General features: G+C 39.8%; 1 protein-coding gene and 1 non-coding gene across 2 annotated transcripts in view; both read left to right on the top strand.

Moving 5' to 3' along the window:
- Positions 1 to 4597: 4597 nt before the first annotated feature.
- The window catches only part of PPEF2 (protein phosphatase with EF-hand domain 2), a 41391-nt gene continuing 30497 nt past the window's right edge, over positions 4598 to 15491 (top strand). The window contains exons 1-2 of the mRNA XM_043906434.1: positions 4598 to 4678; positions 14118 to 14255. Coding sequence (XP_043762369.1) covers positions 14201 to 14255 — 55 coding nt within the window. The 5' untranslated portion in view covers positions 4598 to 4678; positions 14118 to 14200. The remainder of the gene's footprint in view (positions 4679 to 14117; positions 14256 to 15491) is intronic.
- TRNAG-CCC lies at positions 5716 to 5788 on the top strand. The gene has a single exon. It is a non-coding gene; the product is annotated as a tRNA-Gly (tRNA).

Consider the following 15491-nt stretch of genomic DNA (forward strand, 5'->3'; position numbering starts at 1 on the left):
ATCTTGAATATATGGGACATTTTAAATTTTATCCCCATTAGATGTAAGGAACTCTCATTACTTCTATAACATTCCAAAGTCATGGGCTACTCCAAAGGAGTATCTACTGTGTATATAAATATTAATATATATGGTTTTGCCCATGGCTGAAATATAAGATTGAGTAAGCATGTCATTCACTCTGTAGTAATGAGGTAACCAAAGGCAAAGACATTGTCTTGATAACATCAAAAGAGGTTACAATTGCATACCCAGCACAATATTAACCATTTTCATCTTTTAAATAAGAACCATCAATAAGCCATGAAAAGTCAACATTTGTTAAAGGGGTTTCTTGCAAGTCGTATGGGCAGTCAAGAAATGGTCTATTAAGGACTTCCCTGGTGCTCCAGTGGTTGAGACTTCACACTTCAGTGAAGGGGGCGTGGGTTCAATCCCTGGTCAGGCAACTGAGATCCCACATGCCATGTGGCATGGCCAAAGAGAGAGAGAGAGAGATGATCTGTAGAAGTTAAACAGTCACGAGGAGTTTTGTACCTAGAGGATGAAGAAAGGGTGGCAAGGTTAGGCTTATTACAGTGAGCCAGAGTAATATTGGGTGCGGGCAACAGGAGAATTTCATAGGGAGTAAGATGTCTTGCTGACAGATGTTGGGTATGGCTGGAATTCAGAAGGGCTTTCAACAGTGTGAGGAACAAAGACAGTCAGGGAGGAACCCATGACTCTTTCTTGGTGGCCTTTACTGAAAGGGCAGTGGTAGGAAAGGCTCAGAGGCAAGGGGCACCACAGGGCCTATGACTGACTGTAATACCCTATTGGTGACGGCCATCTCCGTGTTTCTAAATAAGTACTCTGAGGGCATTTCCTTCCTTTTCATAGACTTTGAGGAAAAAGAGTTGATAATTAGAGTGTCCAAGGGCAGAGAGATTCATTAAGCTTTCTATTAATGTTTTAAAACCTAGATCGCCCTGATCTTCCCAAATAATAGGATTAGGATGGAAACACTGGCAGACTTTATTTTCTTGGTTCTCCAAAATGTGATTGCTGCCATGAAATTAAAAGACGCTTGCTTCTTGGAAGAAAAGTAATGACAAACCTAGACAGCATATTAAAAAGCAGAGACATTACTTTGCCGACAAAGGCCCATATAGTCAAAGCTATGGTTTATCCAGTAGTCATGTACGGATGTGAGAGTTAGACAATAAAAAAGGCGGAGCACCAAAGAACTGATACCTTTAAAGTGTGGTGCTGGAGAAGACTCTTGAGAGTCCCTTGGACAGCAAGAGGTCAAACCAGTCAATCCTAAAGGAAATCAGCACTGAATATTCATTGCAAGGACTGATGCTGAAGCCCCAATACTTTGGCCACCTAATGCAAAGAACTGACTTATTAGAAGGACCCAGATGCTGGGAAAGGTTGAAGGCAGGAGGAGATGGGGACAAAAGAGGATGATGAGATGGTTGGATGGCATCTCCAACTCAAATGAACATGAGTTTGAGCAAGCTCCGGGAGATGGTGTGGAGAAGGCAATGGCAACCCATTCCAGTACTCTTGCCTGGAAAATCCCATGGAGGAAGGAGCCTGATAGGCCCTAGCCCATGGGGTCCCTAAGAGTCGGACACGACTGAGTGACTTCACTTTCACTTTTCCTTTCACACATTGGAGAAGGAAATGGCAACCCACTCCAGTGTTCTTGCCTGGAGAATCCCAGGAACGGGGGAGCCTGGTGGGCTGCCGTCTATGGGGTCGCACAGAGTCGGACACGACTGAAGTGACTTAGCAGCAGTAGCAGCAGCAGCAGCAGCTGGGAGCTGGTGATGGACAGGGAAGCCCGGCGTGCTGCAGTCCATGGGGTCACAAAGAGTTGGACAAAAAAAAAAAAAAAGAGTTGGACACAACTGAGCAATTGAACTATAGTGTTTTTCAACAAGATTTATATAGATAGATAGATAGATAGGCTGAACCATGAGAGAAAAATTTGGAACCCTGTTATGACAGTAGCCAGCTGACCCAAGAAATTGTGGCACAAGGGCTCCAGAACGTGCAGTCTCAGTAGTTGAGGTGTGGGGCTTAGTTGCTCTGCGGCATCTTAATTCTCCCACCAGGGATCAAACCTTCATCCCCAGCATGCAAGGTGAGTTCTTAACCACAGGACCACCAGGGAAGTCCCCTAAAAAGCAAACTTGAGTTAGAACAAACTGCAACTTCTCCTTGGAGACCCTGTGTCTCTTTGAGGCTAAAGGCTTTGACAGGCAGATGCTGTCTTTCTATGAGGAGTCCTGTGAGGGGAGCAGTGAAGCCAGTCATGTACATGTTACAATAGATTAGAGCCTCTAGAGAACATTACATCATCTAAATAAAAATAAGCCTTTAGGATTTGTGAGAAATCAGGACTTTTAGGTAAACCTTAAATTACTGTTCAGATGTATTATTGTCATTTCCAGTTAAAGGCAAAGAGATATTGATGGGCCTTATCCCTAGGGATGCTAAAAAAGATCAGACAGACTGATGCTGAAGCTGAAGCTCCAGTGCTTTCACCACCTGATTCGAGAAGTCGACTCATTGGAAAAGACCGTGATGCTGGGAAAGATTGAGGGCGGGAGGAGAAGGGGGTGACAGAGGGTGAGATGGTTGGATGGCATCATCGACTCAATGAACATGAGTTTGAGCAAACACTGGGAGATAATGAAGGACAGGCAAGCCTGGCGTGCTGCAGTCCACGGGGTTGCAAAGAGTCGGACATCACAGCGACTGAACAACAAACGATAGCAAAACTCACTCACAGTGAAAGGCTTGCTTTCGGTAGGAATGGGAGCTGATAAGGTGTGAGGGCTGGGAACAAGATGACGAGGGATAACAATATTGTTTACAGTGTGGAGGTCTTGCACATATTTCTATCCACGGCCACTGGGTTTCCCGATGGGTAACTGATTGCAGGACTAATACAAGGGATTATAACCCCCTGGGCTTTATAATCCTCTGTGGTTGGTCTGATTCCCTGTAAGCCCTCCTTATTTGTAGGGTATTGATTAATTCTAGGGTGAGGCTTTGAGGAATCCTTTTGGATTTTTTCAATCATCCCTTTGTTTTATTTTTTAAGTATAGTTGATTTACAACATTATATGAGTTTTAGGTGTACAACATAGTGATTCACAATTTTTAAAATTTCCATGTTATTTGTAGTTATTATAAAATATTGGCTACATTCTCCGTGTTGTATTAATACAGTGTTTGTGTTTGTGTTCCATTGCTCAGTCGTGTCTGACTCTTTATGACCCCATGGATGGTAGCCCACCAGGCTCCTCTGTCCATGAAATTTTCTAGGCAAGAATACTGGAGTGGGTTGCCATTTCCTTCTCCAGGGGATCTTTTGGACCCAGGAATCAAACCGGTGTCTCTGGCATCTCCTGCATTGGCAGGTGGATTCTTTACCACTGCGCCACCTGGACAACCCCTATACAATATTTCTTTGTAACTTATTTTATATACTGTGTTGGGAGGTTAGCCGATTTACTAAATTAACCAACTCCAGTATGAGCATAGTTGCTCATTTTATTCTAGTTCTCTTTACCAAAAGACAGAGGTCTCAGTTTAGTTCACTAATAAACCTAGAGTTAAAGGCCACATGTGTGGACTCAACATCCATGGGGAAACCAAAATTTTCCTTAAACATAATCTGGAATCAACAATAATATTCATGTACAGGTTCATTGCTATCTCAGGAATCAGCTAACCCTGGGAGAGGTAATCCCTATCTGGTCAGCAAAGCCCCAAGAGGCCAAAGTATCAATTACAGAAACTAGAAAATGTTTCAATATGCAATTTTTTTTCTTCTTGCAAATTGAGGTTAGATTATATATATATAGCATGTTGTGTTTTCCATATAACATGAAATATGAACATCTTTTCATGACAGGGGATATTGATCTACATTTTTTAAATGACTACATAGTATTCTCCTGCATATACAATAACTAACCATTCTACAATTTATGAACTTGTAAATTGTTTCCAGTTTTTCATGATCAAGAACAATATGGTAACGAAAATCCTTATCACTTTTTATGTGGGCGTGTAGCTTTATAAGATACTTCGAAGTGGGATTTCTGGACCAAAAGTTTACAGTTTACAAATTTGTAATTTAATAAGTTAAATACATAATTTAATCTCAATTAAAATTTAATCTAGTTTAATTTCAAAAAAGTAAAACAATTTATATTTCCACCAATATTGTAATGGAGAGGGCTCTTTATCTCATACTCTCAATAATATAGGATTTAACCCATCTTTTAACTTTCAGTCAATTTAGGGAAAATATTTTAACTGTCAACCACTAACGAAAAGTGAACCTATGTGAAAATACCAGACATAAGAGAATTCAAGGCAGAAAGGATTTGAAAGGGTAGAGTGTTATTTTATTTTGATAAGTTACCTTCTACCAAGAAAATAGCCATAAAACTTTAGTATTACATAATTTCCAATGTCAATGTCATATGGTTCAAACTAATATTTAATTGTAGCGTTTCAAAACATATAATGCAAAGATAAATTTCTCAACCTGTACTTATCATAGAAATGTTTAAAATATTTCTTTCAAAGATGCACAGATCAGGAAGAATAAATAAGGATAAAGAGGATTTGGACAACATAATTAACCAGCTTGACCTACTAAATACAGGTAAGTAAACAGAGTATAACTTTTCTTTCTTTTACAAATTCCCAGGGAATATTTAGTGCCTAATAGCATACACAGAAGCATCTTAGATTTATTGAAAAAGTAAGTTTTCTGGGAATAATTATTGATATTTTAACATATGAATAGTTTAGGTTATAACCTTTGGGGAAGGTGTCTGTAGTAGGAATAAGCAAAAAAAGACAGGATATTCCAGTAAGGTTTCGCAAACAGAGAAAAGCCAGCTCCAAGAAAGAAAGCCTTGGCCTCCTGCCTGGCTGCAGCTGGGACGCCTTGAGATCTCGAGCCCCCAGGCCCATCTGTCTTGTCAGCACTCTTCTGTTTCTAGGTTAAGGAGCTCAGCCTTCTCAGATGTGGCTTGAGAAACACAGCCTCCTAATCCCGGATTTAAGAAGATTTAGGAGTGAGGAGGAGGCAGGAGTGAGCAGTCTTCAGGGCTTGGCCCTGGGTGTGAGCGAGACACCCCAGCTTGAGCAGCCTCCTCCTTCAAATCCTCCCACAGGCCTGATCTGACCGAGATCAAGGGCCGCCTATTGCCAGGAGGCAGGGAGCCCCGGATGCTTGGCCAGGACTGTGGATGTCTTCTCTTGCTTTCTGGGGGCAGGCATGCCGGACTAGGTCTGCACCTGATTTATTGGGCTCTAGATCTGGAAGAAGTCCAATCAGCCTGGGATCCCTGAGCCAACTTTGAAGATAAGATGGGGACCGTATCTTTGTGTTAAAGAGGTTTCTGCCTCGTTGTGACTGGTAGTAAAAAAAATACCAAAGAAGGTAAGAGCTTTCTTTCTAGCCTGATGTACAGAAATGGTTGAGACCATGAGGGCAACAAACTTCCATTTCACATGGGAAATAGATGCAGGTTTGGCCTGGGGAGAGAGTCAGAGCAGGCCCCTTTGTTTGCTGTGTGTGTTTCAAGGTCTTCAAGTCCTGGATGATGAATCTTCCATTTCTTGGGTTTACTTAGTGGGTAGATAAACAATCACCTACATTTCAGGGGAAAAGAAAAAGATAATGTTGGGACTTCCCTGGTGGTCCAGTGGTTAAGACTTTGCAGTCCCATTGCAGAGGGCACAGGTTCAATCCCTGGTCAGGGAACTAAAATCCCACATGGTGTGGCAAAAAAAAAAAAAAGATAATGTCAGCTATAAATGATACTAAGTTAGATCCTAGAAGGCAAGGACTCTTACCCATGCAGTGTAAATATGCCAGTTACCTGAGAAGGTGGCTCAGCTGGGGAATCACCAGAGAGGCATCTTTTAGTCATTACTGAATGATGCTGCTTCAACAGTCTGAGGCCATATTGAGCTCATTTTTCATCTTTGATCTTACACAGTTTTCACTGTTTCAGTTTTTGCCCTGAGAATTATTTTACTTCTTTCGATTCTGTGCGCTTCCAAAACCCAAACATTTTAGTATACATCATGGATCTATAGGCAAGTTACCAATGGTCAAAGCAAGCTGTGACTCATTGGTGGAGTCAATCATTATTGAAGTCCCTTCCAGCTCTAGAACTACAGGTATCTAGGTGTATTCTGGTTGGTTTGGTTATAATGGCTTCTCACTTTACCTCATACTCAGAATCTGCTTTCATGACATCCCTTATATCTGGGAACCATTTTGAAGATTAAAAAGATATACTGATTTCCTTCTTTATTTCTTTATTGTTAACCAACATAAGCTAGGCGAACCTTTCATTTTGATATGCAAGGGGTAAAGATAACAACTCTTTGACCATCCTTGATATAATAACTTTCAAAAATAAAGTTGAGTGGGATAAAAGTAAGGGAGGGGAGAAATGTAGAAGTGGAATCCACTCTTGATATTTAGTCAGTACATCTCACAATGCTTCCTGAAGAAGAGCTAGAGAAAGATTCATCTATGTGGTGTAAAAATAAATCTGGCATAAAGTTTATTTAATGACTTTTTAATGACTCTCTGCCCTGTGTCAGGTACTGTGCTAAGTCCTGGAGATAAAAATGATGAATTTGTTAACATACAGTCTTTGCTCTCAAGGAACTCACAGTCTAATGGCAAAGAGACACAAAATAGAAAACTATAATATGGTGTTACAGTGATGAAAATGTTGACAAAAATTCAATTACTTATTAAGAAGAAAAAAAAATTCTTTTTTTTTTTTTGAGCCAAAGTGAGGATTACAAACCCAGGAAGCAGATTCTCAGAAAACTCTGAGTACTGTTCTGCCTCTTGAAGGCACAGTCATATATATTTTGGAGACAAAGGATCATACATACATCAAAATGGCTAATTGGATTCTTAGCAAGGACTGATAGTCAATTCTAGGCTGTCTAATAGGACTTTGACAATTTTACCCTGTATGTAAATTGTGCATGCCCATTGTTTAATGCTGAACTATAAATATAATCAATAGTTTCAAGTCATTTAGACATCATTGATTTAGTTGGAGTTTTGAATATACATTGAGAGGCACAAGAGATTATTACTCTATAAATGACACAGAGTGCAGTCAATATAGAAAGCCAACAATAGTGAAGTCAGAAGCAAAAATTTAAGCTGTAGATCCTCAGGGCTTACTCGTCTACCCAAAATTTCATTTAGACTAGAAAGGGAATTGTTCAATGAAGAAATCTGATTTTATATGTGAGTCAGTAGATAGTTAAATTGGCAGACTAATCTGGTATGAAAGCACAATTTCAGTCTGAATTATAGAACAAGTTTCCCATTACAAGACAGTTTTAAAAATCAAGAGCCGTTTGATTTTACAACATCACTTTCCCATTATAGAAACTTCAGAATTGAGTAAATTAATCAAATGTAGTAAACAAATATGGTATATGCTAAAAGGGAAACATTTTATAGATTAGAGGAACATCTGAAGTCAGTGACAAGAATTATGAGGGGCCTGTTGTTGTTGTTGTTTGGTCACTAAGTTGTGTCCGACTCTTTGCAAAATTAAAACAAATTTTTTTTTATATCAGCCTTTTATTGACCAAGGAATTTGATGATAGCTCCAACCATTTAACCATTGGTTAAATTGTCTCCAGTGACTATACTTTGTGACAACTTTAAAGAATTTTCCTTCCATCTGGATAGGAAGGATAGGATTTCCTTCCATCTTATCTTTTCCTTCCAAAAGGATAGCTAGAAAGATAACAGTAACTTTAACTTTTAGTAGAGAGTTAAATATTTGGTAAACAGTCAGCTGAACTGTTTACCATAGTAAGATGGGTCTTACAAGCCTGGTCCAGATGCTTGGGTTAGCTGTCTGCTACTGTTATCATCTTCTTCTCATCCTAGGCTTGGTGATTCTTGAATTAGTTGAAGTCAGGAGGTAGAAATAGGCTTGAAGTCCATTTGAGTGGTGGGCCCGGGCCTTTTAAAAATGAGAGATGTGAAGGAATTCCCTGACCTTCCAGTGGTTAAGATTCAGTGCTTTCACTGCTGGGGCATGGGTTCGATTCCTGGTTGGAGAACTGAGATCCTGCAAGCCACACAGTGCAACCAAAGAAAATAAATAAAATAAGAGCTGTGAATCCATTAATGTCTTTCAGTCTAGCTGCATATGGATTAGTTAATAATACCTGAAAAGGTTCTTGCCATCATGGCTACAAAGAATCTTTAATTTGGTGTCCTTTTCAATAAACAAAACCTTTGTGTTGTAATCCATGATCCTTAAGGTTTTCATATCCTAGAAGCTTGCTGTAAAAAGAGTTGGTTACCATTTTTTAAGTGTCTCAATAAGGCTCTGTAAATAATGTAATAATATTTCTTTTGAACTGCTGTGGGTGAAAGTTTCCAAAAATACTGTTTTTCCCATAAAACCATTTTCTCGGATGCCCAATGGGATAAAGAATGTACATGTTGGAGTAATGGCACATGTGCTTCAATAGACACTATAAGGTTTTTTTGGGGAGGGGCATTTTATCAGGTCTAAACCATATTTGTGTGATGGAGTTAAAATTTTCCCTTTTTGTTGCTATACGGTATCTGTTTCTTTTCTTTCGTGGTGGATTCCTGAGCCTGTAGAAAAAAAATCTTATTTCCTTTGCAGGGTTAATGTAGAGCAGTGAACATTCTCGAGGCTGGGCAGAACCGGTGTTTAAAGTTGCTTCTTTGACTGTAGTATCAGCGAACTGATTTGCTTTAGCTTCCACAGTGTCAGATTTGGAATGCCCTGGTGTTTTCATAATGGCTCACTGTTTTGGCAGTTGTATAAGAATGAACAACTCTGCGACCTGTTTTCCATTTTTGGGGGGGGAGTTGTGGGTTAAGCTTGGGTGAAGGCAATTAGGTCAGCTTGTTGTGCTGACTTTCTGGTCAATAAGAGCTCTTTAGTTATGTCCATTGTGGGCATTATTGCATAACCAGCTCAGTCATGTCCGGTTCACCCCTTAAGTAGGATCCATTTGTAAATCAAGAAGATCAGCTTATCAATAGAAGCAAAAAGATAACCTGTTAACAAAACGCAGTTTGGTTGTTTTTTTCCTGTAGTACTGGAAACAAAACTGTAAGGTTAATGTTATTATATAGAATCGAGATAGTATTAGGTGCAGAAAACAACAATACTTCGTAAGAAGTTAGGTGGCATACAAGAATGGTGCGAAATGTGGTGAGAGTTTAGAAGAGACTCAACTGAGGGAGCCACATCACTCGTTAAAGGAGGCCCCTTTACTATTTCTCCAGTATCCTTACATAAGAGAGCCCTTGCTGAAATAGCCCACATTACAAGGCAGAAGTCCTTTTACTACCGAGTCTACGTTAGTTTTGGAGCGTTAAAGCAAGTCATCTACAAGCATTTTTGTATAAGTATCAGAGTGGGACAGTAGCTATCTGTAAATGACAAAAGGCTTAAAAAGCATCATTAAAGACCTGATTATAATGTAGTCATCAAGGAAACTTGGCTGTTTCTGTGACATGTGAAATTTTAAGATAATAACTAGAATTATGACTGACAACATACCAGGACACTTCAAATTTTAGGAACTTCTTATAATTTCTAGAACATTTATATTAATAATGTTTACCCATAGAATATAACTTAAGAAGGTTTATTGTTACTCATTTGACAATGTTTTCCATGTAATTTAGCAGACCAAATAAACTTGATTAGTTTAATATCTCTCTTTGAGATATTCAGGGGGTCCTTTGAAGGATCCCAAAGTGAGTTAGAGGTCAAAAAAACTTCCTTTAGAATTTGAGAAAGTTTGTCAGAGATATCAAAAGGTTTTAAATGTTTGGCAAGTAGGATCATAAGTTACTATGAACAATGTTTATTCATTTAACCAAAATAACCATAAAAGATTTCAAAGGCAAGTGCAGAAAGTTACTGGTAAAGAAATTTCACAATCTGTTATTAAAAGCAGATTAACATTCAAGGAAACCTAGAGAAGAAACAAATTCTAGTTTTATCCTATTAAAAATAATCTAGAGAAAAAATGATCTAGACATTCACTGAATTTTCATCATTTAACTTATCAGACCTCTGAAGTTTCAAGTTGCCAAAAATATGGAGGAACTATTTTTAGGTAGACATACCATAAAACATAATTGTTCTTAAATAGTTTACTCAGAAATGTTTAATCTCATTTATCTCTTTCATTATTTGTGAAAATATCATCAGGCCATTAATTTTCTTGTTGACAATTTTATAACATAGATAAATAAGCTAATTGACTTTCAGTAAACCTATGTACAGTGAAAGTATTGTATTTAATGTTGTTGTACTTTTAACTTCACAGTAAAAGCCGCTCAGTCGTGTCCAACTCTTTGCGACCCCATGGACTATACAGTCCATGGAATTCTCCAGGCCAGAATACTGGAGTGGGTAGCCTTTTCCTTCTCCAGGGGATTTTCCAGACCCAGGGATAAAACCTAGGTCTCCCACGTTGCAGGCAGATTCTTTACCAGCTGAGCCACAAGGGAAGCCCACTCAACTCTAAAGACATGTCTATATTAATTAAACTATCAGTTTAAACTTGCTTTTTTTTCCAGCAAAGATCAATCCTAGATCACATGATCCTTTAAAATTCTGAGTAATTCTAAGTTACATTTAGAAATATTTGATTTGTAAGCACTTCTAAATCAATTAAATAAAATTCTTTTACAAATTAACTTTAATAGCCCCATCCAGAGGGAGGGTTATATTGTATTTATAACATATACACAATCATACGTATATCCAGATAGACACAGAGTCTGAGAGCTTTTTCGCTTGATATTTAAAAAGCTTCCCACCCTCTTTTTTCCCCTTTTAGTTTTAAATTCTACGTATTGAGCCAAGGCTGTAGTTTTAGGCAATGTGGGCTGTGTTTACATTTCAAGGACATGATAAGAGTTATAACTTTAAGCTTTCTCCTAGGATTAATTTTGTTCTCTTAGGGTCAGGATTTTGAAAAGATGTTTTATCAAGGAGGCTTTCTCTATAGTTTTGGAATGTTGGAGAGTCCCATCCTGGCCATTTAAGAGTTAAGTGCTTGCAAGCAGTGACTTTGTTCTAACTGTCCAGGAAGCCAGCTGGGGTTCCAGGAGTGACTGCCCATGGGAAGCTGCTCAGCCTTTGAAGGATGGTTTCTCACTATTCATTTGGTAGCCTATTTCAGATATAATCTGAACAACTGAGGGCAATGTGATGGATCGAATGTGTGCTGCTTCCGACTCCCTAAGGAGTTACCCTTGGGTCCGTTCGACTCTCTTACAAGTCTGGGTTTCTCCCTCCAGCAGTCTGAAACTGCCGTGGGTGCTCAGAGCACTGGGTGATCAGCCTTATTGTGCCCTTGGTAAGCAGAATTTCCTTGATGATTGTAGTGGGATGCCCTGTAGGACCAGTATGAGTCACGAGAGTTGATTCTCAGACACTTCTGCCAGCTTCTCAGTCACCTGAAGACACATTATGGCTAGAAGAAACAAAGTCCCTTTTCTTCAGAGCTGAGCAGGTTCAGTCTCTCATTTCACCAGGAAACAATTTGTTCAGACCACATGAACATACTCTTTCCAATTTAAGCCAAATTTTTAAAGAGGACAGCCAACCCAGTTTACTCCAAAGTTCCTCCTAGGTGCCTGCCTAGGAATTTCCACTTAGGCTCCTGCCTAGGAAATAGACCGGTATCCGCTTAGGATTCCAAGTCCCAAGAGAAACAGCTTGAATAAAATTCAGGACATCATTTAAAGCAATGATGTCTGGCTATCAGGAGAACTCACCAAAACACTTGAGGAATACTAAGAAGTGGACAAGGCTTCATGGGCCCGTGCTGGTACCAAGCTCTGGTTCAGGGTAGACTCTAGATGTCAGCTGCTGGGTGTCTCTGAAGCTTGCTAGCTACCCCAAGAAAATGTCAAGGAAAATTCAGTTATCAAGTTAAGAAGGAAAAAAAATCATTTTATTTGAGCCAAACTGAGGATTATGAACCAGGAAACAACTTTTCCAAAAGCTCTAAGGTCTTGCTCCATTTGTTAGAAGTCAAAGGCATGGTTATATCCATTTTAGAAACAAAGAATCATACATCAAAATGACATGTTGATATTTTACATAAAGTTCAGCAAGGATACATAGTCCAGGTAAGCACATGATGCAAAGCAAGCTGGGAAAGAGTACTATTGATTTAAGAAGTTACACTGTACTAAGAAGACAGAAAAAGTATTGCTCTTGAAGGTTTAGCGGGCACTTCCACCTTTGAAGAGGTCTGGTTCTTGTGGAGGCACACTCCACAGCAGGGAGGAGAGGAGGAGACCCAAACCAACACAGAGAGAAGTTTGTATTCAATTTTTCTTGTCCTGTCTTGAAATGTAAATTATATTTCATCAGAGATGTAACTGGGACAGGCAGCAGTTCAGAGGAAGGGCATGTCAAACTGGCTTCTTTAAGGAAGATGATGCCTGAAGTGCATCTTTACTCATTACTTAAGGAACGAGTAAAGTTAGTCAAGGGTCCGCCAGGAAGAACATACTCGTAAAGGCAAAAACATCCTAGGGGGACTTCCCTGATGGTCCAGTGGCTAAGACTTTTCTCTCTCAATGCAGGGACACTGGATTCGATCCTGGTCAGGGAACTAGATGCCATGTGTCACAATTAAAGAACCTGCTTGCCGCAATTTTTAAAAAAAGCTTCTTCCTTAAAAAAAAAATTCTAGGTAAGAACTGTGTTGAAGAAAGGAGAAAAGGAGAAGGCTTTTGGGGAGATGAGTTGTATTTGTGTTGCATGGAGTCTGAGGCACCCCAAAGTTTAGCAGGAAGCTGGGTTTGCAGGGCTGAAGTTTAGACTTAGTCTGAGATGGAGATGGAGATTTAAGAGGGAGGGAGTAATATTTGAAAATGTGAGTTGATTCAGTTATGTAGGAAGCGTATACAGAGTGAGAGAGCAGACCTTTGAGAGTAGAATACAAATAAAATTGACATTTAAGGGATGGATAGAGGACAGTGAACTCAAGAAGGAAAGAAAATAAATGCAATGAAATAAAATTCATATTTTATGGCAAGACAAGAGAAATTTCAACTTAAAAAATTTTCCCTGCCCTTGACTTCCTCTCTCCCCACTCTGTGCATCATATATCCGCAATATGCATCAGCCAGACTTCCTCCATTAACAGGAATGCCTGCTCAACCAAAAGAGCAACAGTCTTCTAGCACCAAGACAACTCCTTAAAGATAATATTCCTTCATGAATCTGTAAGGGGCCACATGCCCAACCACTCTACACCTGCAGAGCTAGATTGTGTAAACTGTCAATAATACATCATTTGGTGTATAGCCCTCTGTCTCAAAAAAACATATGTAACAGTGCCTTGATTTCTCATCAGTGGAACAGTTCTCAGAGCTTTCTGAGTTGCTCTTCCCTGATTATAATCCTCAAATTTGGCTCAAATAAAATTTTCCAATTTTTTCTTAGAGTGACTGATTAATTTTTTGTCAACATACAAAAGAGTAGACTCATGGAGACCCATGGAGTAAAATTTAAATCAAGGCATGACTTATGAGATGATGGCCTTGCTATTCTGGCAAGGTCAGGGCTGAAAAGATGAAGCATTGGAGACATCAGTGTAAAAAGTTTTGATCAGTAGTGAGGGTGAAAAAGATGATGTTAAGAGGAATTAAGGAGAAGATAAGTGGTCTGCTCAGGAGAAGTCTGGATGAAAAGAAGAGAGAGGTCAGGTTATAGCTTGAGGGATAGAGGAGGTCAAAGGATGGTGATGATGAACAGCTCTGAGATGAGACTTCGGTATGTTTTTAGACTGAAAAATAGAAGCCAGTAGGAAGGATGAAAACGTTGGGGAGATATGAGATGACACATGGAAGGAGTTTTCAGGGGAAGGGCATCTCATGTGCCGAGGAGGTGGGGAGGAGGGTGCTATCACATGATAGCTTTATATATGTTTTTATGATGTCGGAGACAAGGCTCATAGATACTTTGCTCTACCTGAACTAATATTCTACCCAAATCTCCCTGTTGCAGGTTCCATCTTCCTTTTGTCAGCAAACAATTCACTCTCCCTTGGACCTGCTATCTGCGTCCTGCAGAAACATCGCACTTAAGTTATGGGAAGCGGCACCTCAACCCAACACCATTTTGCTTTCCAGAATGCGGAGAAAGGTATGTGCTTCCTACCTTCAGACTAACTGCGGGGACCTCAGTGGAAGCCCTCATTGCACAGGGAGGGGCTTCTCAGGGTGGACAGGAAATCATTATATTGCTCCTCATGCTGACTCTTGAAAATCAGCTTCTCCTCCTGGTGACATGACCACAGGCTACTCAGCTGAATATCTTAGGACTTGATGAACTATATTTAATAGAATTAAAATTTACTCAAGGAGTCAGTGTTACCCATTGGGGTTTACCCCAAACTCCACCTTTACAAGTGAAAGAAATAAGGTTGGGCAGAAAGGGGATGAAAGAGCATTTCAGGTAGAGGGTACGAAGGTCATGAAGTAGCAAGAAGAAAGGCATATTCAAGGAACTGAATGGTTGACATGAATGAGATAGAGTATGGTATGGCATGAGGCTGTGGAGGTGAGCAGAGCCCAGATCACTCAGGAGCAGGTAGGATTTAAACTTTATTCTAAAGGCTTGACAAACCATTCAAAACATACATAAAAGATTTACATACATACAAGACTCTTCTGGCTTCCATGAAGAAGGGATTGTGGCAGGGATTGAAGTGGGTGGTGTAAGAGTAGAAGGAAGAACAATTTAGAAGCTAAAGGTCCATATAGTCAAAGCTGTGGTTTTTACAATAGTCATATGTGGATGTGAGAGTTGAACCGTAAAGAAGGCTGAGCACCAAAGAATTGATGCTTTCAAACTGTGGTGCCAGAGAAGACTCTTGAGAGTCCCTTGGACTGCAAGGAAATCAAGCCAATCAATCCTAAAGGAAATCAACCCTGAATATTCATTGGAAGGACTGATGCTGAAGCTGAAGCTCCAGTAGTTTGGCCACCTGATGTGAAGAGCTGACTCATTGGAAAAGACCCTGATGCTGGGAAAGATAGAAGGCAGGAGAAGAAGGGAACAACAGAGGACAAGATGGTTGGATAGCATAACCGAGTCAATGGACATGAGTTTGAGCAAGCTCCAGGATATGGTGAAGGAAAGAGAAGCCTGCTATTCTGCAGTCCATGGGGTCACAAAGAGTTGGACACAACTAAGTGACTGAACAATAACAACAAAAGTCATCTAAGCAAGAGATGATATTGCCATGGTCCAGAGTTGGTGGCTATAGAGATGGGAGAGAAGAGGATGAATTCTTACAATACTCAGGAGGTGGAATGGACAGGATCCACCTGATTACATGTGTGGGGTTGGGGAGAAGGATGAATCAAGAGTGATGTC

This window comes from Cervus elaphus, chromosome 6 (assembly GCF_910594005.1).
Source record: "Cervus elaphus chromosome 6, mCerEla1.1, whole genome shotgun sequence".
In the NCBI taxonomy this organism is placed as follows: Eukaryota; Metazoa; Chordata; class Mammalia; order Artiodactyla; family Cervidae; genus Cervus; species Cervus elaphus.